Source organism: Manacus vitellinus, unplaced genomic scaffold (assembly GCF_001715985.3).
Source record: "Manacus vitellinus isolate BGI_N305 unplaced genomic scaffold, ASM171598v3 scaffold_4_pilon, whole genome shotgun sequence".
Taxonomy (NCBI): Eukaryota; Metazoa; Chordata; class Aves; order Passeriformes; family Pipridae; genus Manacus; species Manacus vitellinus.
In genome coordinates this window covers 43092255-43108460 of record NW_021940604.1, presented here as the reverse complement: position 1 = coordinate 43108460, position 16206 = coordinate 43092255, and the positions used below count along the sequence as shown (strand labels likewise).

The 16206-nt window shown below is 36.4% G+C and overlaps 1 protein-coding gene across 1 annotated transcript in view; it reads left to right on the top strand.

Moving 5' to 3' along the window:
* PRIM2 (DNA primase subunit 2) overlaps positions 1-10792 on the top strand; it is a 97073-nt gene extending 86281 nt beyond the window's left edge. The window contains exons 12-13 of the mRNA XM_029962835.1: positions 5707-5775; positions 10564-10792. Coding sequence (XP_029818695.1) covers positions 5707-5775; positions 10564-10791 — 297 coding nt within the window. The 3' untranslated portion in view covers position 10792. The remainder of the gene's footprint in view (positions 1-5706; positions 5776-10563) is intronic.
* Positions 10793-16206: the final 5414 nt, after the last annotated feature.

The following is a 16206-nucleotide window of genomic DNA, read 5'->3' as shown; positions in this document are numbered from 1 at the left end:
GGAGATAACTTCCAGGTCTTCTCTAGTTATTATGTAGCCTAAAGCAGAAAGAATTAATCCTGATGTTTATTCCAAGAACTGAATTATTTAATTTGTATTCATTTCACATTTTCCTTAGGCTGGGCTATTTCTTTATTTGTGATTGTAGCCTTTTCTATTTCTTTTAAAAATACTTTATCGAGAAAGAATATGGTTAGCTGAGCATCAAATGTGTGAGTGTATAACATTTGAATTTATAGTATGTTTTGGATCATATTTCATTTCTGTCTTATATAGTGCTAATGAGGTAAAATCTTTATGAAATCAGGTTTGACAAAGCTAATCAATTTGAAGAGTATAGATGAAAATATATGTTAAGATATTATATCTTTACGTATGGGACTTTGAACAATTGCATGTAGTGATAGGACAGTGAACAGTGGCTTCAAACTGAAAGGGAGTTGGTTTAGAATAGATATTAGGAAGAAATTCTTTACTGTGAGGGTGATGAGGTGCTGGAACAGGTCACCCAGAGAAGTTGTAGATGACCCATCTCTGTCACTGTACAAGGCCAGGTTGGATAGGGCTTTGAGCAACCTGGTCTAGTGAGAGGTGTCCCTGCCCACGGCAGGGGAGGTGGAACTAAATGAACTTTAAGGTCCCTCCCAACCCAGACTGTTCCATGATTCTATGATAAATACATCTGTTGTGTTGCTGTACTAAATTCACTGTAGTGTGTTGCCTGCACCTCTCACATAGGAAGATAGAAATTATAGGGTTTGAACTAGGGTTATTTCAAAATACTATATTATTGGTTTCAGAAAGTTTTCTTGAGAAATTACCCATTTCCCAATTTGCATCTATCACAATAGCAAAAGCAAAAGGTAGTCAAAATACGTGGTTCTACAATCAGGAGAAGCAGAGGTTCTAGACTCATTCTTTTTACTTTTCTATTAGGAGGAAAAGCATTTCTTGGGGGAAAAATGCTTTTGTAAATGAACAGTAGATAACTTCAGAAGATGGCATGTTCTTTCTAGAAGTGTTCTCTTAATTTAAAAAGGGGTCTTTTTTCCATAATTGAGTGAAATTAGAGGTTTTGATTAAGTTGTTGAACTTTGTCTAATATTCTCCAACAGATTAGTGTTTTGTGGGACTGGAGCATCTACACAGAGCTAGAAATAAACAAGCCAATCTGTGCCTAGGCCTCTGATATGGTTGTATGTTTCCATCAATGAAAAAAACACCCCACACCAAAACACCGAACAAACCCCTCAAAAACCAACAAAACCCCACCACACTGAAAAAACCCTCACTCTCTCCCTTCTGATGGTCTAATATTAGAAAAGTTTTAATCAGTGCTGTCTGTAAAAATATTTTCTCTTGCAGCTAAAGAATTTTGCCTTAGCACTAGTCATCTTCATGGTAGGGCTTTTGTAAGTTCTGATTAAATAAGAGCAAGTACTGTTTAAGCAAGATATCTTTTATTAAGTCAGTATTTATTGGGGAAATATATAAAACAGAAAGAAAAATACAAGAACAATTGATATTCATAATATAGACAAATTTTCTGTAATACCCATTTTATTATTACAGTGAAATTTGGTACATCAAAGTTCCTTAAAATTTTCAATGGTTTCTCACCCAGAATGTATACCATGTTTAATTGTCTTGTAGTTGGTGTATTTTTCAAGTATGAATATGCTTATTGATTTCACTAGGATTACTTTTGTGTATAAGCTGAGTGAACACAATGGCAAATTTAACCAGCCAAATCTAACCCTTTTTTTCTGATGTTAAAGCTCCCATCTGACTTCTTTAGTGTGTATTTGTTGGTGCTGGGGCGTTACTGTTACTGACTCCATCAATGGGTACAATATTGTAGAGTGTTAACATGACATAGCTTAATATCTCGATATGACGAGACAATATGGTGTCGCTAAAACTAATTATTTTAAATATTTGATTTACAGTATTTCCAATGCCTAAATTTCCCAATCTTCAGTTTATTGTTGATAAGTGGAAACAAGTATTAGAAATGAGAAGTTATATCTAACTATTTCCAGGTGAGATGATAATGTTAAAAAAACTGTATGCAATTATATTAGAATGGACTGTTCAAAAATCTGATTTATGTATGGGTAAGAAAAAAAGTAAATGTTGACTAGTGACTGGTGAACGGGCTTGTGACAGTAAAACAAAAATACAGCATAGGAAAAGAAAACTTGAGAGAATGCAAAATATGCAGAAACACAGTGAGAAGCACAGCTAACTGATAATCACACAATTGCAGAAGGGTGGAAGGGGCCACAGTGGCTCATCTGGTCCAACCTTCCTGCTCAAGCAAAGGCATCCTACAGCACATGGCACAGGATTGTGTCCAGATGGTTCTCGAATATCTCCAGTGAGGGAGACTCCACAATCTCTCTGGGCAGTCTGTTCCAGTGCGTGGTCAACTGTGCAGTAAAGAAGTTCTTTCTTGTCTTCAGGTGGAACTTTCTGTGCATCAGTTTCTGCCTGTTGCCTCTAGTCCCTGGTAATACCGAGAAGAGCCTTGGCACCCTCCCTTCAGATACTTATAGTCATTGTTAAGGTTCCTAATAATAAGAAACTATAAGAATACAGAAGACTTCTAGAGTATGTGCACAGATTTATTATACATGGAACACAATTGAAAGTACAGAAGGTACATGGTTGAACTAGAAAATGTACTTTTTATAGTTTGGATTTTATATTCTGACCACCAAAAGGATGTAATAAAAATGTAGTCAGGTGCTGTTGAGACTGTTTATTATCGAATCACAGTATGGTTGAGGTTGAAAGGTGTGTCTGGAGGTTATCTGAGAAAATTGTGCTATACATGCATACATTATAAACATGAAACCTTCAAAATTAATTTAAAACATACAGGGAATACCTGAAATCAGTAGAAAGGACAGATGACTGTACTGACCAGGAGACAAAAGACACTGGGGAGTTCTGGGGCCAGATTTAATGTTGAGGTGGTCACACAGTGACCTGAAAGAGAGGAGTGGAATGTGTTCAGATAATCTCCAGCAGTTGCACCCAATCATATCTTCAGCCATCTTTGAAATAAAAAGAATGATAGAATCTTTAGGTTGGAGAAGACCTTTGAGTTCATCACCCAACACTGCCAAGTCCACCACTAAACCATGTCCCCAAGTGCCACATCTACACATCTTTTAAATACCTCCATAGAAGGTTAGAAATGAGTCATACATTACTGAATCTATAGTAGAAAGATTTTCATGTTAAAAATATAAGTTAATTCTGCAATTAAAAAAAAAACAAACACCAAACCCAAACTTACTTTGAGTAAGTGAAAATAATAATGGATAATTACAGAGCCCCAACTATCCTGCTATGAAACATCTTAACTTTGAGTGCTGAGGATCTATAAAAGCAGGTGGCTGCATACAGCTGCCAAACATCATCTTACCCTCATTAGTAGTCAGTAGAGCAACATCAGAAAAGCAAGTTGCAGATGGCAGTGAAGGAAAAGGCGCATAAGGACTAACAAAGTCCTTGAGTATGTACCTTTACTTGCAAAATAAAGCAATGCAGTGTGAATATCTTAATATATGTAGAGGCAAAAGATTGCTGCTGTGAATTAAGTTTTGAGTGGAGGTCTGTTATTGGGTAATACTAGTGAAAAACAGCTCTAAGCTTGCTTTCATTATGTACACAAATGTACAAAAGATAATACTTATTATGAATTATAATTCTGTTTTATTTTAATAGAGAATTGATAGTTTCTCTCACACAGATGATTCCTTTCCATCTGGCCTCCGTTCTATTGCAGTTCTTAACTTTTTTTGTTTCCTCTCAGCAACTTGATCCCTGATTAAAGCAAGTTAATCTACTAAGTGTTTTTCTTTGAATATGTTTGATGTGCCCCTTATTCCTCAGTCCTTTCATATACATGGAAGGTGGACCTGGTCCCCCTGATGTGGCTGGTTTAAACTTACATGTGTACTCAATACTAGGCTTATCATTGATGCCTTGTGGCTGTCTCTCAGAAGGAGTATGAGCTAAACTATAACTGCTTTTTTATTTTTTTTCTGAATGAGCCACAAATGTTGGTCTGACTTTTCTACCCAACCACAGCTTTTAATCAGCATTTAGCTTTGTCATCTCTACTTGTCAAATTTGGCTGAAATTGGCCAACTGTTTAAATCTGGGGAGGTGACGTGGTGGAAAGGGTAAAGGAACAGGAGTAAAATGATGACCAGTACATTGATAAATTTAACAAACTGGATGAAAGTTTCTGGACTGTTCTGGTGGGCATCTGTTCTATGGAGCACTCTATCCATGTCAGGAAGAGAAGTGGCATGAAGACCTAGTTATGCAACTTCACTGGAGAATGCTGATATGAGTTCTTCTCACAGCTGTTTTCCAAGATACGTCTTCGTAGTAGTACAGCAGAAAGATCTGTGCGGATTTTCAAGGGAGTAGGACAGTAGTTCCTTGGTGAAACAAAAGTGTAGCTGGGAAATAAAGATTTTTTTTTCAGTCAATTTCAAGGAGAGAGAAGATTAAAAAAAGAAATAAATGTATCTACCCAGACAGTGCCAGATTTCAGACTTCATTGCCTAGTTGGCCTTGGCTTTGCTCTTTTACAGAAGGTGTAACAGGAGGTGGTGAGAGGGATAGAAATGTAATCAGTTGGGCTATTACATAGAAATAATGTGACTAAGTACTTCCCTGGCACTGTGTTGCAGTTTTTATCCATTCAGCAAATGTAATTTATTTATACATCTGTCAATAAATACAAGGCAGCATCCGATAATGAGTGCAGCAGGGATTTAAGCTGTATATTGCTGTGTTTGACACAAAGGTCAGCCTTGGGAAAGGGCTTGAAATTAACATTTCTTGAAAACTATTTTTCCTTCCACTGAGGCTATCTCTTAATTCCAGCAATTTTCTCTTGATAAGCAGAGAGAGCATATATTTTGATTATATAAAGGAGGGAGGAGGTGATGAAACTTTAAAATATTTCAACCAGCATTGCATTCTGGTGATAAGAATGGGACTTTATGCAACACAGAAGAGATTACCTGAAGTAGAATTGGAAAGCAAATTGTATTTACAAAAGATGGCATGATTTTCCTAATAGGTGTTCAAAACAGCCTATTCACTCACATATTCTGCTGAGCTTGACTAGAAATAACTTCATTTCAAAAAGGACAAATCTGATTGAAGGTAAAAGCATTCCTCTCTCACAGATACTTGTCTAAAGGATTTGCATTAAATTTTCTTGATGGGAGCACAGTATTTTACTGTGCATCTCCATGAACTGGTAATGTGGAAAATAAGAATACAAGTCGTGTCCTTGATTGCTTCATGCTTCAACCACTTGAATTACTAGATTTATGTCTGCAGTTTTGGAAGTGATGTTGCAATATGATACTTTGACAATAACTGTCACAATTATATTACTAAAATATGGATTCAACTTATTGTTGAAGTTAAGAGTATTGAAATTACATTTTAAGGACCTGGCATACCTTCCTTTGGTTTTATCTTGTTTTTAACGTAGCCAGGGAATTTTTAAATGTTGTCAGTTATTAGTAGAATACACAGATGTCATGTGCTGCAAGTGTCCCTGAGCTGTTGTACAAGGCTGTTGTGGAATACCTTGTTGTTGAAGATCAACAAGATGTATGTGTGCTACTTCTGAATCCGTCACGTTTTTCTCCCTCTGTGTAGATCCTGGAGTTGGTGAAGGGCATGCATTACCAACTGGCCTGTCAGAAGTACTTTGAGTTGACACATGAGGTAAGTAGCTACTAATTTTTGTTTCAGCTATTATCACTGACTCTTGAGGAAGGCCTTGGAAATCATGCTTGAAGTCCAGAGACTATTTTCAGTTTGCATATCCACCATTATCTGTCTTACCTTGTCACTTTTCAATAATTTCAAATACTCTTTTGTAATTTTCTGCATTTATTTATTGATGTTATTAATACCCTCAACATTACAAGATATAGAAAAATGTTATGCTTTTTTCCTGAAAAGGAAAATATTGTTGAATTTTAACAATATTCAATATTGTTGAATTTTAACAATTTCAAGTCATTTCACTTTCTCAATATTCTGCTTTTAATGAAATTTATGGTTTTTAACGCATTTTGCAAGTTTGATGTTGTTTAGATACACCTTAAAAATTAACAGAAAGTATCTAAAAAGTGTAATTTAAGCTAATCTCCCTGTCTGTTCACAGTTAATATTGTTAATTTTTACTTGGTATTTTTTCACATCTGTAGTCATGTGTGATTATTTTTTAAATCAAGATGAACATTCTCAGAGCTTTCCCATTTGCTTAATTGCAAGCAAAGTTAAAGTAAGATCCTCCAGAAAATTTCAAGATAGCAAATGGCCACACTCCATCTCCTGTGTGATTTCTTGATTCAAAGAACCAGCTTTTGCACTGGTTCAAAATTCCTTTCATCAAGAAAAAGCAATGAAGCACAGCCCTTCTTATAGCTTTGTTCTCTCCACAACTCAAGAAATGGAAACGTCCCTTTCAGACAGCAGGCTATGTTTGTTGCTGTGTATGTTGCTAAAGATATGGATGAGGATTAGATGACCCACCCAGAGACTTTTTTGTTCTTCCTGGTTTTCACATTTGATTTAAATGGAACTGTTTCTCTTCACAAATTTCCAGCAATCATGTATATGAGTGTATAGCAAAGGTATACTCTGAACTTCTATCCAGTATTGTTTTGGCAGCTGTAATTTGAGAGGAACACTTTCTCTTAGTCTTAGGAAATGTGACAACAAGCCTAATAATCTGGAAGTAAATTCAAAATTATGTACAATTTGAAATTTAGATAACACTTGGCCTGTGTAAGCCCAAGTCAGTAGAAATAATGTTTTCCAAAGATGACTATAGACTCTAAGGTCAACGTTCAATGAAGGATAAATCAGCACAGTGCATTTTAGGAAAGCTGTCTTTCCATTCTTCCATGGCAAATTCCAGAACAGCATTATTTTTTATCAGTCTTGTGGTAATATAAATATCTGTCTTTGCTGCTTGCATGAAGAATCATCTTTCTGCTTTACTGTTAATAAATGTCTTATTTCAATGAGAGAAAGCAGAATACAGAGAAAGACAGTTCCCGTAGTTTGCATGGCACGTGCTTTTTTTTAAAGAGAATTTAGCTGCTCAACTTGTTACCAGCCTGCTTGGAGTGATCTTTCTATCCTACAACTGTATGCTTTATTAATTTTTTATTTTTTATGGGGTAGTTAAAAATGTGTCTCTGACCTTTGCTTTCCTGTATACCACTAGCAGAGTTTTTCAGTGAAAGAAGCTTCAGAAGAATCAATTAGCCTAACATTGATTGTTTCTTTGAGTAGAGGAACAATCTTAAGTAAAATTTTCATAGAAATAATGGACTGACTCACACGGAGAATTTTAACTTCAATTATGTAAAAATTTTACCAAGAAACTGTTTGATATATGTTGGGTAGAGCTGTTAGTGTTACCTGTTATTCTTGAAAGTTATGGTGTGTATGTGGGTTAGATCAAGTATGAATGACTTTTTAGTGGGGACTTGATAAGATTATATTTTTCTAAGTTCCCAGGGTCAGCTTCTGTAGTCTAGTCCTTGGCACTGAGACTGTGCTAATAAATACAGCTGGACTAGAGTGAAAATGTTTGGGTATATTTTTGGGGAGGCTGGTGATGAGAGTTGTCTTTACACTTTGGTGCTACGGTTCAAACAGCACAGGTTACGAAAAAGCTGATTTTCTTTGTATTCTGTGTAACCTAGACTTATTAACTTCAATGCTACACGTCTCCTGATCTTTGTTTTCACTGTTTTGCAACCACAGAACAAAAGCAGCCATCATTTGTGTGGTCCAACACGTTGTCTTCAGGCAGGAACTAGTGTATGAGTATGCAATTTGTTGACTATTTTAATAAGTGTGAGAAAGAAAAGTTGTAGCACCATAAGTGTGATTTTTCTGTAATATCACCTGTAGCATTATCAGCTGTCATTTTTTAAGTTCTTGATTAAAACCCAGGGATGCTTTAAGTTTTTCAAAACAATATTTGCTACAGGAGAAATACAAAACTGGAGTTTGTGTGAAAGCCAGTGTGTGCAACATGTGCTGAATCCACGTTAACATCGCCCACTAGATGGGTTATACAGTTCTGTATGAAGTGATACGTCATTTTGCTTGGGTCAGTACATGTTATGAGCTTAAATTTTTAACTGCACAGAAAATATATTTTTCTTTGGGTATAATGGATTCTAGGTAGATTTACAGGTGTGAATGGACAAAGCTGTTAAGAGAAATCTACTTTCTCTCTTTCTGGTAGTAAGTTTCAGCTAACATACAACTAAGTTAATGACAAAGCTTTTAAAATCGATGTACTTTGATCTACATTACCTAACAATATTGTAAAACTTAGATAAAGTAAAAACATGAGGAATCTAACATAAAAAGCCTCCATTTTTGTGTTCAGAGTTCTTGTAAATTTCCAACCAGAGCAGAATATTTTTATTCAGAGAAATACTCACTGAACCTGGTTGAAAATTACAGAGAACAGAATTGTTTCTGTATCACTGTATCACAAATGAAGATGATGATATGAACAAATCTTCACCTTTCTCTCTTCAGGCTCTTGAAAAATGTGATAGTTTGCACAGAATTTTTTTAATTAAGAGTTGTATAAGCTTCATCCAGTAGTATTCAAGTTTGAAAAGGAGAAATGGTACATGGACTCATAGAACAATATTAACTAACAACCTGTAAGTAGCTTTTAGCCAAATACCATCAATTGCCTCTGAAAACAGGATTGTAGGCTCCCATTCATACAATGAACTGCTTCTACAGCTTATTCCAATTTTTTGGGGAGAGAGGAGTTTAGAATAAAATTTAGAGTTACGAAGTGACTCTTAAATTGATCTGAAGAAAACTGAGATTTCAAGGATAAAAAAACCAGAGCTAATTAAGAGCTTCTTCTAGAAAAGCTAGTTTTTCACTATATCACTTCTTCTTAAGCCTTTTTGGTATAAAGAAGTAATTTAGTTTCCACGTAATGAAAACTGGAGCATGGATGAAAGCTGTCTGGATGAAACTCATCCAGATAAGACTGAAATGAAAAATGAAGTTCAGTGATGGCTTTGGGTTGGTTTTTTTTTCTTTCTTTATGCCTTAGAGTACCAAATTGGAGTGCTAGGACTGTTACTGACTTTTAAGATTTTTCAAGCAAGGTCACTGACTACAGTTGCTAATTCATGTCTAAATTAGATTTTGTTATCCACGCCACCATTTTCTAATGGAGCTAAGCTAGGCAGTGGTAATGCATTTAATCAGGGTTCCATTTAGAGTACACACTGATCCTCTGCTTTATGATTATTCACAAGTGGCTGAAATTTAAATTGATGGGGTTTGGCGTATTAAATTAGCCACACTGGATGTCCTCAGGAGACTCTGTGTGTGCAGAGTTGCTTGTTATGCTTGAATTGGCCCCACCCTGCTGCGAAAAAGGGAATATAGTTGGAGCAGAAACTTACTGGTATATGACTCTTAGTCTTCCATTTTTTCTTATATCCCATGTTTGGTAAACTTTCCAATGTATTTTAAGAGCAGTATTTTTCTTAAAATGTTCTTAGAATTCACATGAACTGACAGGTTCAGATTACCTGAATAGAAGGTGGAAGCACCTTTTATTTAAAGTGAGCATTTCCGACTTCTGAGCCCCCCAAAAGAGGCACAAAGATTATAACTGTGGTTTGTGGTAAACATGTCAGAAGAGCTTACTTTCAAAGCTGAAAGCTTCGTTGATTTGAAATTGAATATTCATTTATCAAATAATTGCAGAGCTGAAAGAAGGTACCTGCTAGATATATAGGAGCAATACAAATATGGTGCACCCTATGATAATTTTCTGTATTTTTTTTCACTGAAGACTAAATGTTCTTTGTTGTGCTTCTAGTTTCGGGTTGCTGATGTTGGCACTGATGGAACAGAGCTAGGCTTGATCTGTTGAGTGTCTGTCTTAGCCTACTGCTTGTAAATATTGCCTTTGTGGCTACTGGGGAAAACAGAAGGAGGTGAAGCTACCTGTTTCCATTCACAGTTTCACACTGATAATTGAGATCTAGATTTATATTGTGCAGTTGTCACAACTTCTAGTAGTATTCTCTACTGCCACTTGGACTCTAGACTTGTCTGACTCCCCTTTTTGCATCAGGAAATTCTGTTTCAAGGTGTAGCTTCAATTGTCCTACATCTCTAAAGAGATGCCATTTTACTTACATTGTTTTAGATGTTTTGGAGTGTTACTTTTCTTTACTACAGCAATGACAGTGTGAAATAATGTTTGAATATGCCAAAGAAATTATTTTATTTCATGAAGGAAGAAAATTTGTGATGAAACTAGATCTGTGTCACTCTAATGTTTACTGAGACAGTATTTAGAAACTGTTGTCTTTTTCTTCAACAAAATTGGAACTTTAAAAATTGTTAATTAATTTGTTCTTGAATATGAAAAAGATGACTCTTAGAAATAAATATAATAACTTGATGTTTATTTCTTTTTATGTGCAGGTTGATGACATTGGGTTTTCTTTGAATCATCCTAATCAGTATTTTACAGAGAGTCAAAGGCTATTAAGTGGTGGTAGAGAACCAAAGAAGGAATTAAGTACTTCAGGAAACTCTCAACAAAAAAATAATAGTCAGGAAAGCATGAATTTGAATTCAACTCCCACCTCTTCAAATACAACAGCTGATACAGAACTGGAGGGACTGGAAGCTTACTTCACTGAAGACTAAGCAGCTGCCTCTATACTAAGGGATATGCACTTCACTACCTGGAATACACAGACATTTTTTGAATAGACTGAAAAAAGAAAGATAGATATTGAAGCTGTAATTGCATCCTATTTTCACTGCTTTAAGAGGCTGTTTTATATGGCATGTTTTAAGGATGGGAAATGAAAGTTCCTTCCCAATTATTAGGTGATTTTTGTCTGATTTACCTTTTTTTTGTTTTCTTCAAAATGTTCAAATATTTTTATCCCATTTTGTGGTTGATTGTCTATGTATCTTCTTAATAAATAATTTGCAAAGCAAAAACTTTTGGTATTTCTTTTTAGCTGTATTTGGATGGTAATTAAGTGAGTTTCTTATGATCAAAATTACCCTCTGGAGGAGGTAGTCTGTCTCTTCTATATGAGCAGCTGAGGAAAATCAGCTTCCTCATTTGTACCTTGATACTAGATTTAGAGAACTGGGTTTGATGCTTGAAATAGAGCATAAACAGAGTTCAGACACCTGTATGTAAGAAAATAATCAAAAAAGGCGATACTCTACAAGTGTCTCATCATGAAGAATCTAAAAGCTTATTAGTGTATATTCTTTTTAAAGTTTCTTCAATGTCTGAGTGTGGCTGGAGCCTCCTGTGTCTTGCTAAGCTAAACAGCTGTCTGAATGCAGCTTTGGATTACCTAAATTCCACCCATTGTCACCTAACTCACAAACTGCTTTCAGTCCAGCAGTGACCACTGTGCAGAGGATGGAAGCTCTAAGCAGAACTGGTGTTTTCTATCATGCCATTAGAGTACTCTCCCAGTGATTTAAAAGACGTTAATTTTATTTTACCTGATACCTAAGGAGTTTCAAGGCAATATTGCACCCTCCCTGGAGAGTGACCCAGCTACTGGTATAGCCCTATAACCACAGAAACATGGTATTGTCACTGTTAGTAACTTGTATTAATTCTGCAAGGCCTTAGCATGACGACTCACTGAGCTTTAGTTTTCTGAGTTTGCCTTGTCCCACCTGAAGCTTCGTTTCAACTGTAACAGCATCTGTCAAATGACAGCCTGACTTTGTGTAGTTGTGTGCTCTACTGCCTATAGTTTATAATGATTCTGATATATTTCTGTGGTTAATGGCTAGTAAGTAATAAGTAGTTATTTTTAGAATTAATTCATATATAATTTTAGGTGCCCATCCTTAAACAAATACGACCTAAAGTGTTGTACAAAACAAGTTTTTAGGGATAAGAGAAGAAATAACAAATATACAGTATCAGTAAACACACATTATATATAAATAACTATTTGGCTATATTTGCAGACAATGAAGAAAGAACAGCAAGTAGAATGCTTTTGGAAATGTGTTGTATTACACCAGGTGGACTTTAGAGAGAAGACAGAACAGTCCCCACCATCAGCATCCACCAACTCCTGATAAACGATTTGGGACCCTGACTGTGCTTTTGGTCTCAGGACCCAAAGGGGCAATGGAAAGGCGTGTGCGACACTAGAGAAAGGGAAGATAGACACAAGGGAGTATATGAGTATCTAGTGTATGAGTAAGTAGTTGTATTATGTTAGAGGTTTTATTTATATTGTGTTAGAGGTTTTATTTTCTCTACAATAATTGAATGATTTAGACTCTTAAGACTGACTGGAATAAAGACTGTTTGATTACTGTTAAGATTTTGGACTAACTGTAAAATGTTGGTTTCTTATATAGAGAGTGTTTTTATGGGCCGTAACTTGCACGGGGTAGTGCAATACCAGGCTTTAAAAATAAAACATATCATATGTTGTTAGAAGAGGATCCACCAGGTTCACTGTTCCTTTTATCTTCCTTGAAGTATTCCTTAGTTTATTTAGGGACTGCTTTGTGTAAAATACCAAGCCTTTGACTCCTTTGGATATCTTATATTCCAAGGAGTTGTAGAAATTCACCCTGGGCAAAGGCTCCATGCCTGGGTCCTGCAGGGTGATGGTTGTCCTGGGCCCAAGGAACAAGGAGTGACAAACAGCCATGGGCTTGGTTTCTACTGTTGGTTAAGCTCCTGGCATCACCTCTCCTGGTGTGTGGAAGTCCACTGGATGTATTAGATGGTTAAGAAACTTGACTTTAGGGTTTTGAAGTGTCGTTGGAAATGGTAGCTGTCCTCTAATTTTGCATTCCTGAATACCTGAGTTGGAAGTGCCTCAGATAGAACCTTTCGACAGAAATGAAACTCTGTCAGACCTGCAATGAGATGCATGTTCCTAAGTGAAACAGCTGGGAGAAGAATGAGATTGCCAAGGCACCGAATGCAGGTGGTGTTTCCCAGCCCAGGGAGAATGTGATTTCTGATTCAGCCCTAACCCTGCTTGTGTAGACATCAAACCATCAAACCTCTAGCTCTTCCTTTTTGATCTTTACCTGGACTTTGAAATCTGTTATGGTAGCAATGGGCTGTTTGTTCACACATCCTACAAAGGATTGCTACATTAGCAAAACAAGCTTATTTTTAGGAATTCAAGCACAAAATTAAAAAAAATAAGTCTCTGTTACAAGGAAGAGAATATAACCACACATTCTCTGAATGAAAATTCTTAAACTGAAGTGCAAGAAACATAAGGGTATGGGGCAAAGCCTTTGTTCTTCATTGGCTTACTTCATTATTGTGAGTTTACCTCTCTTGATTCAATGCGCTTGCAACAAATGTGGGTAGAGCCCTTCCCAAATCTTCGTTCGTGAAGCCCAACCATGATGACCTCTCTTGATTAGTAGTACTACAAATTTCTTTAAACTATATTTTCTTCCCTTTTCTTAGTCAGGAGAACTGTAGTAAAATACATAACAGAAAAATGTACAAATACAAAGTACAGCATACAGTTGCAAGTAACTAGCAAAGGATTGAAATGAATGCTGTCATTGCTATTTGAAGAAAATGGCGATTTATTTTCATACTTCACACATTTTGGCCATTTTGAGTTTTCTTTGAAAGCTGAATATTTTGAAGTTGATAATGTGGAAAAAACCAAAATGAGAATCCTCCTTGTGCGCTGTTGGACACCAAGAAGCTTTGAGCTCTTACTGCTTTGTAAATTCAGTAAGAATCACTTTTTGCTTGATTACAGAGCTCTTTGAGATTAGAAAGGCAGAATCACTAAGAATATGTAAATCATTCATTTGAAAACACTTCCTGCATGGTAGTAGTGCTATTAAAAGTATACTTAGTCAAAAGATAAGTATTCTGAAAACCAAAGTGACCCTGATATAATTATGCAGTAACCAAAAATAGCAACAACAAACCAAATTACCAAATAAACCAATAACCAAAGCCAGACAAAATTCCAATCCCTATTTTACAAGTTGAAAAGAAAATATATTTCTGCAGTAAAGCCTTGCAGATGGATCTATTTACAAGTATCAACTCTTCTATGTGGATTTTTTAATTGTTATATTTTGCTACTTAAATAAAAACAGAAGATACATGTACATCCAAGGTTTGAAACTGTTCTGGAGGAGACACTTCAGTATTCTGCATCAGTAAAGGAGATACTAAGATGATATTTAGTTGTGTTTCTGAAGGGATGCACTATGCTAAAACATAGCCCTGCATAGCAATCATGCTCTAGTAGGAAGTAGTCTTCTTTCCATCCAACATCTGTTCTCAAATGTACCGCGGTTCAATTTGGAGACGGATGTTTCAAAAAGAATGCTGGTCCAAAGCTTGTGATCATCCGAAGTGGTAGCATCAAAGACAATAAAAGTCTCTGACTTCAAAGCCTTTCAATATCTAATGAAGAAGAGAACTTACTGTTGGTTGTTCTGGAGAAGGAAGGCTGAGGAGGTTTGGGTGTGACTTAAAGTGTTCTACTGAGATGTGGAGTGCTGCCCTGGCAATGGGTAAGGAGAGAGCAGCCACTGCCATCACGGCATGATAGGAGCAGATCCGTGCAGCCAAACACCTGAAGCTGAGCACGTGGCATTCCGTCTCTGCATGATTTGGAAGCAGTGTGTGGTGAGCAGCTGTGCATCACTCTTTTCTCAAAGGTTTTATTCCTTTCTGTCCTTTTCATTACTTTTATTATGCTATATTTTATTTTGTTTCAGTTAATAAACAGTTCTTACCTCAACCCATGAGGTTTACTTTTTTTCCCCTTTGATTCTCCTCTCTTCCCCCCACCCCACCTCAGGAGTGTGTGTGTGTGATGTGTGTGAGCTTTTGGGCAAGGTTACTGATTGCAAGCAATTACAGATACTTTCCTTGTTTTCCCAGGTACATATCAGAAACCCAATGAATTACAGCTGGGAAGATGTATTCAAGGTCTCAATATGTGAATGGTTCTTTGGGCTGTATTTCACATCATGATACTTTAGATGTTATTTATTTTTTTTAAAGCATATATAGCGTATTCCAAAATCTGTATCCATTTCAAGTCCTTTAAAAATCCACAAAAGAATCACGTTGTCCTTTTAGGTCATGATGTGTTTGTTGTCTTTTTTTTTTTTTTTAATTTGTTTGCTATTTTTACTACACTGTTGATATGGTGTGAAGCTGGCTCCCTGCCAAGTCTCCAAACCTTACCACAAGAAGTACCCCCACCAAACCTCAGGGAGAAGAGGGAGAAAAACAACCAAGAAAACCCAAAACGAGAGAGAGAGCTAAAGCAATATATATATAAAAATATATTTACACTTATGTTACAGGTATATACAATTGAAATATATATACAATTTCACAAGGGAACGGGAAGGGGGAAGGGAAAAAAAAGGAACAAAACCAAAATAAAATATATATATATATATATATATATATATCTCCTGATTAGTAGCCAAATATCTAACAACTAAAAGAGTTAGCAAAGAAATATCTCACTACTCTCCTTGGGACAACCGAGAGTCGCCCTGGAACGATCGCCGGCAGCCTCCGTCTCCCAAGGTCGACAAGGCCTTACCAGGCCTCGCTCCCCAACACGGCAGACTCAACAGCAGGGAACCTGCACCTCCAAGCTGCCAGAAGGAAAGAGAGCGAAGGCCTCTCCTCCTTTCTTCTTATAATCTGGTTTACATAAAAATCGTAGGGAATACTGGGTAAATCTGGACCCTTCCTTGGTTACAAACTGGTCACCAAGGAAGGCCTAGACCAAACTACCACGACTGTAAATCTGCTTAATGACTGGCATCTTCTAACTAACCTTTGCTGTTCATAGTTCCTGTATTTCACTATCCTATGTATTCCTTCCTGTCTGCTACATAGTAGATCTTACTGATGGTTGGTTTTAGAACGTGTAAGAGGTCCAGTGCTTAGTTCACATTGACAGAGTAACCTGTCCTTGCTGCCATGCTTGCCAGTTGCTGCCTTTCATGTTTTATTGTCCCTTCTACTGTACAAAATGTTATTATCCTTCACTGACCTGTCTAAATTGGAAGCCTAGTTCCTAGTAAACT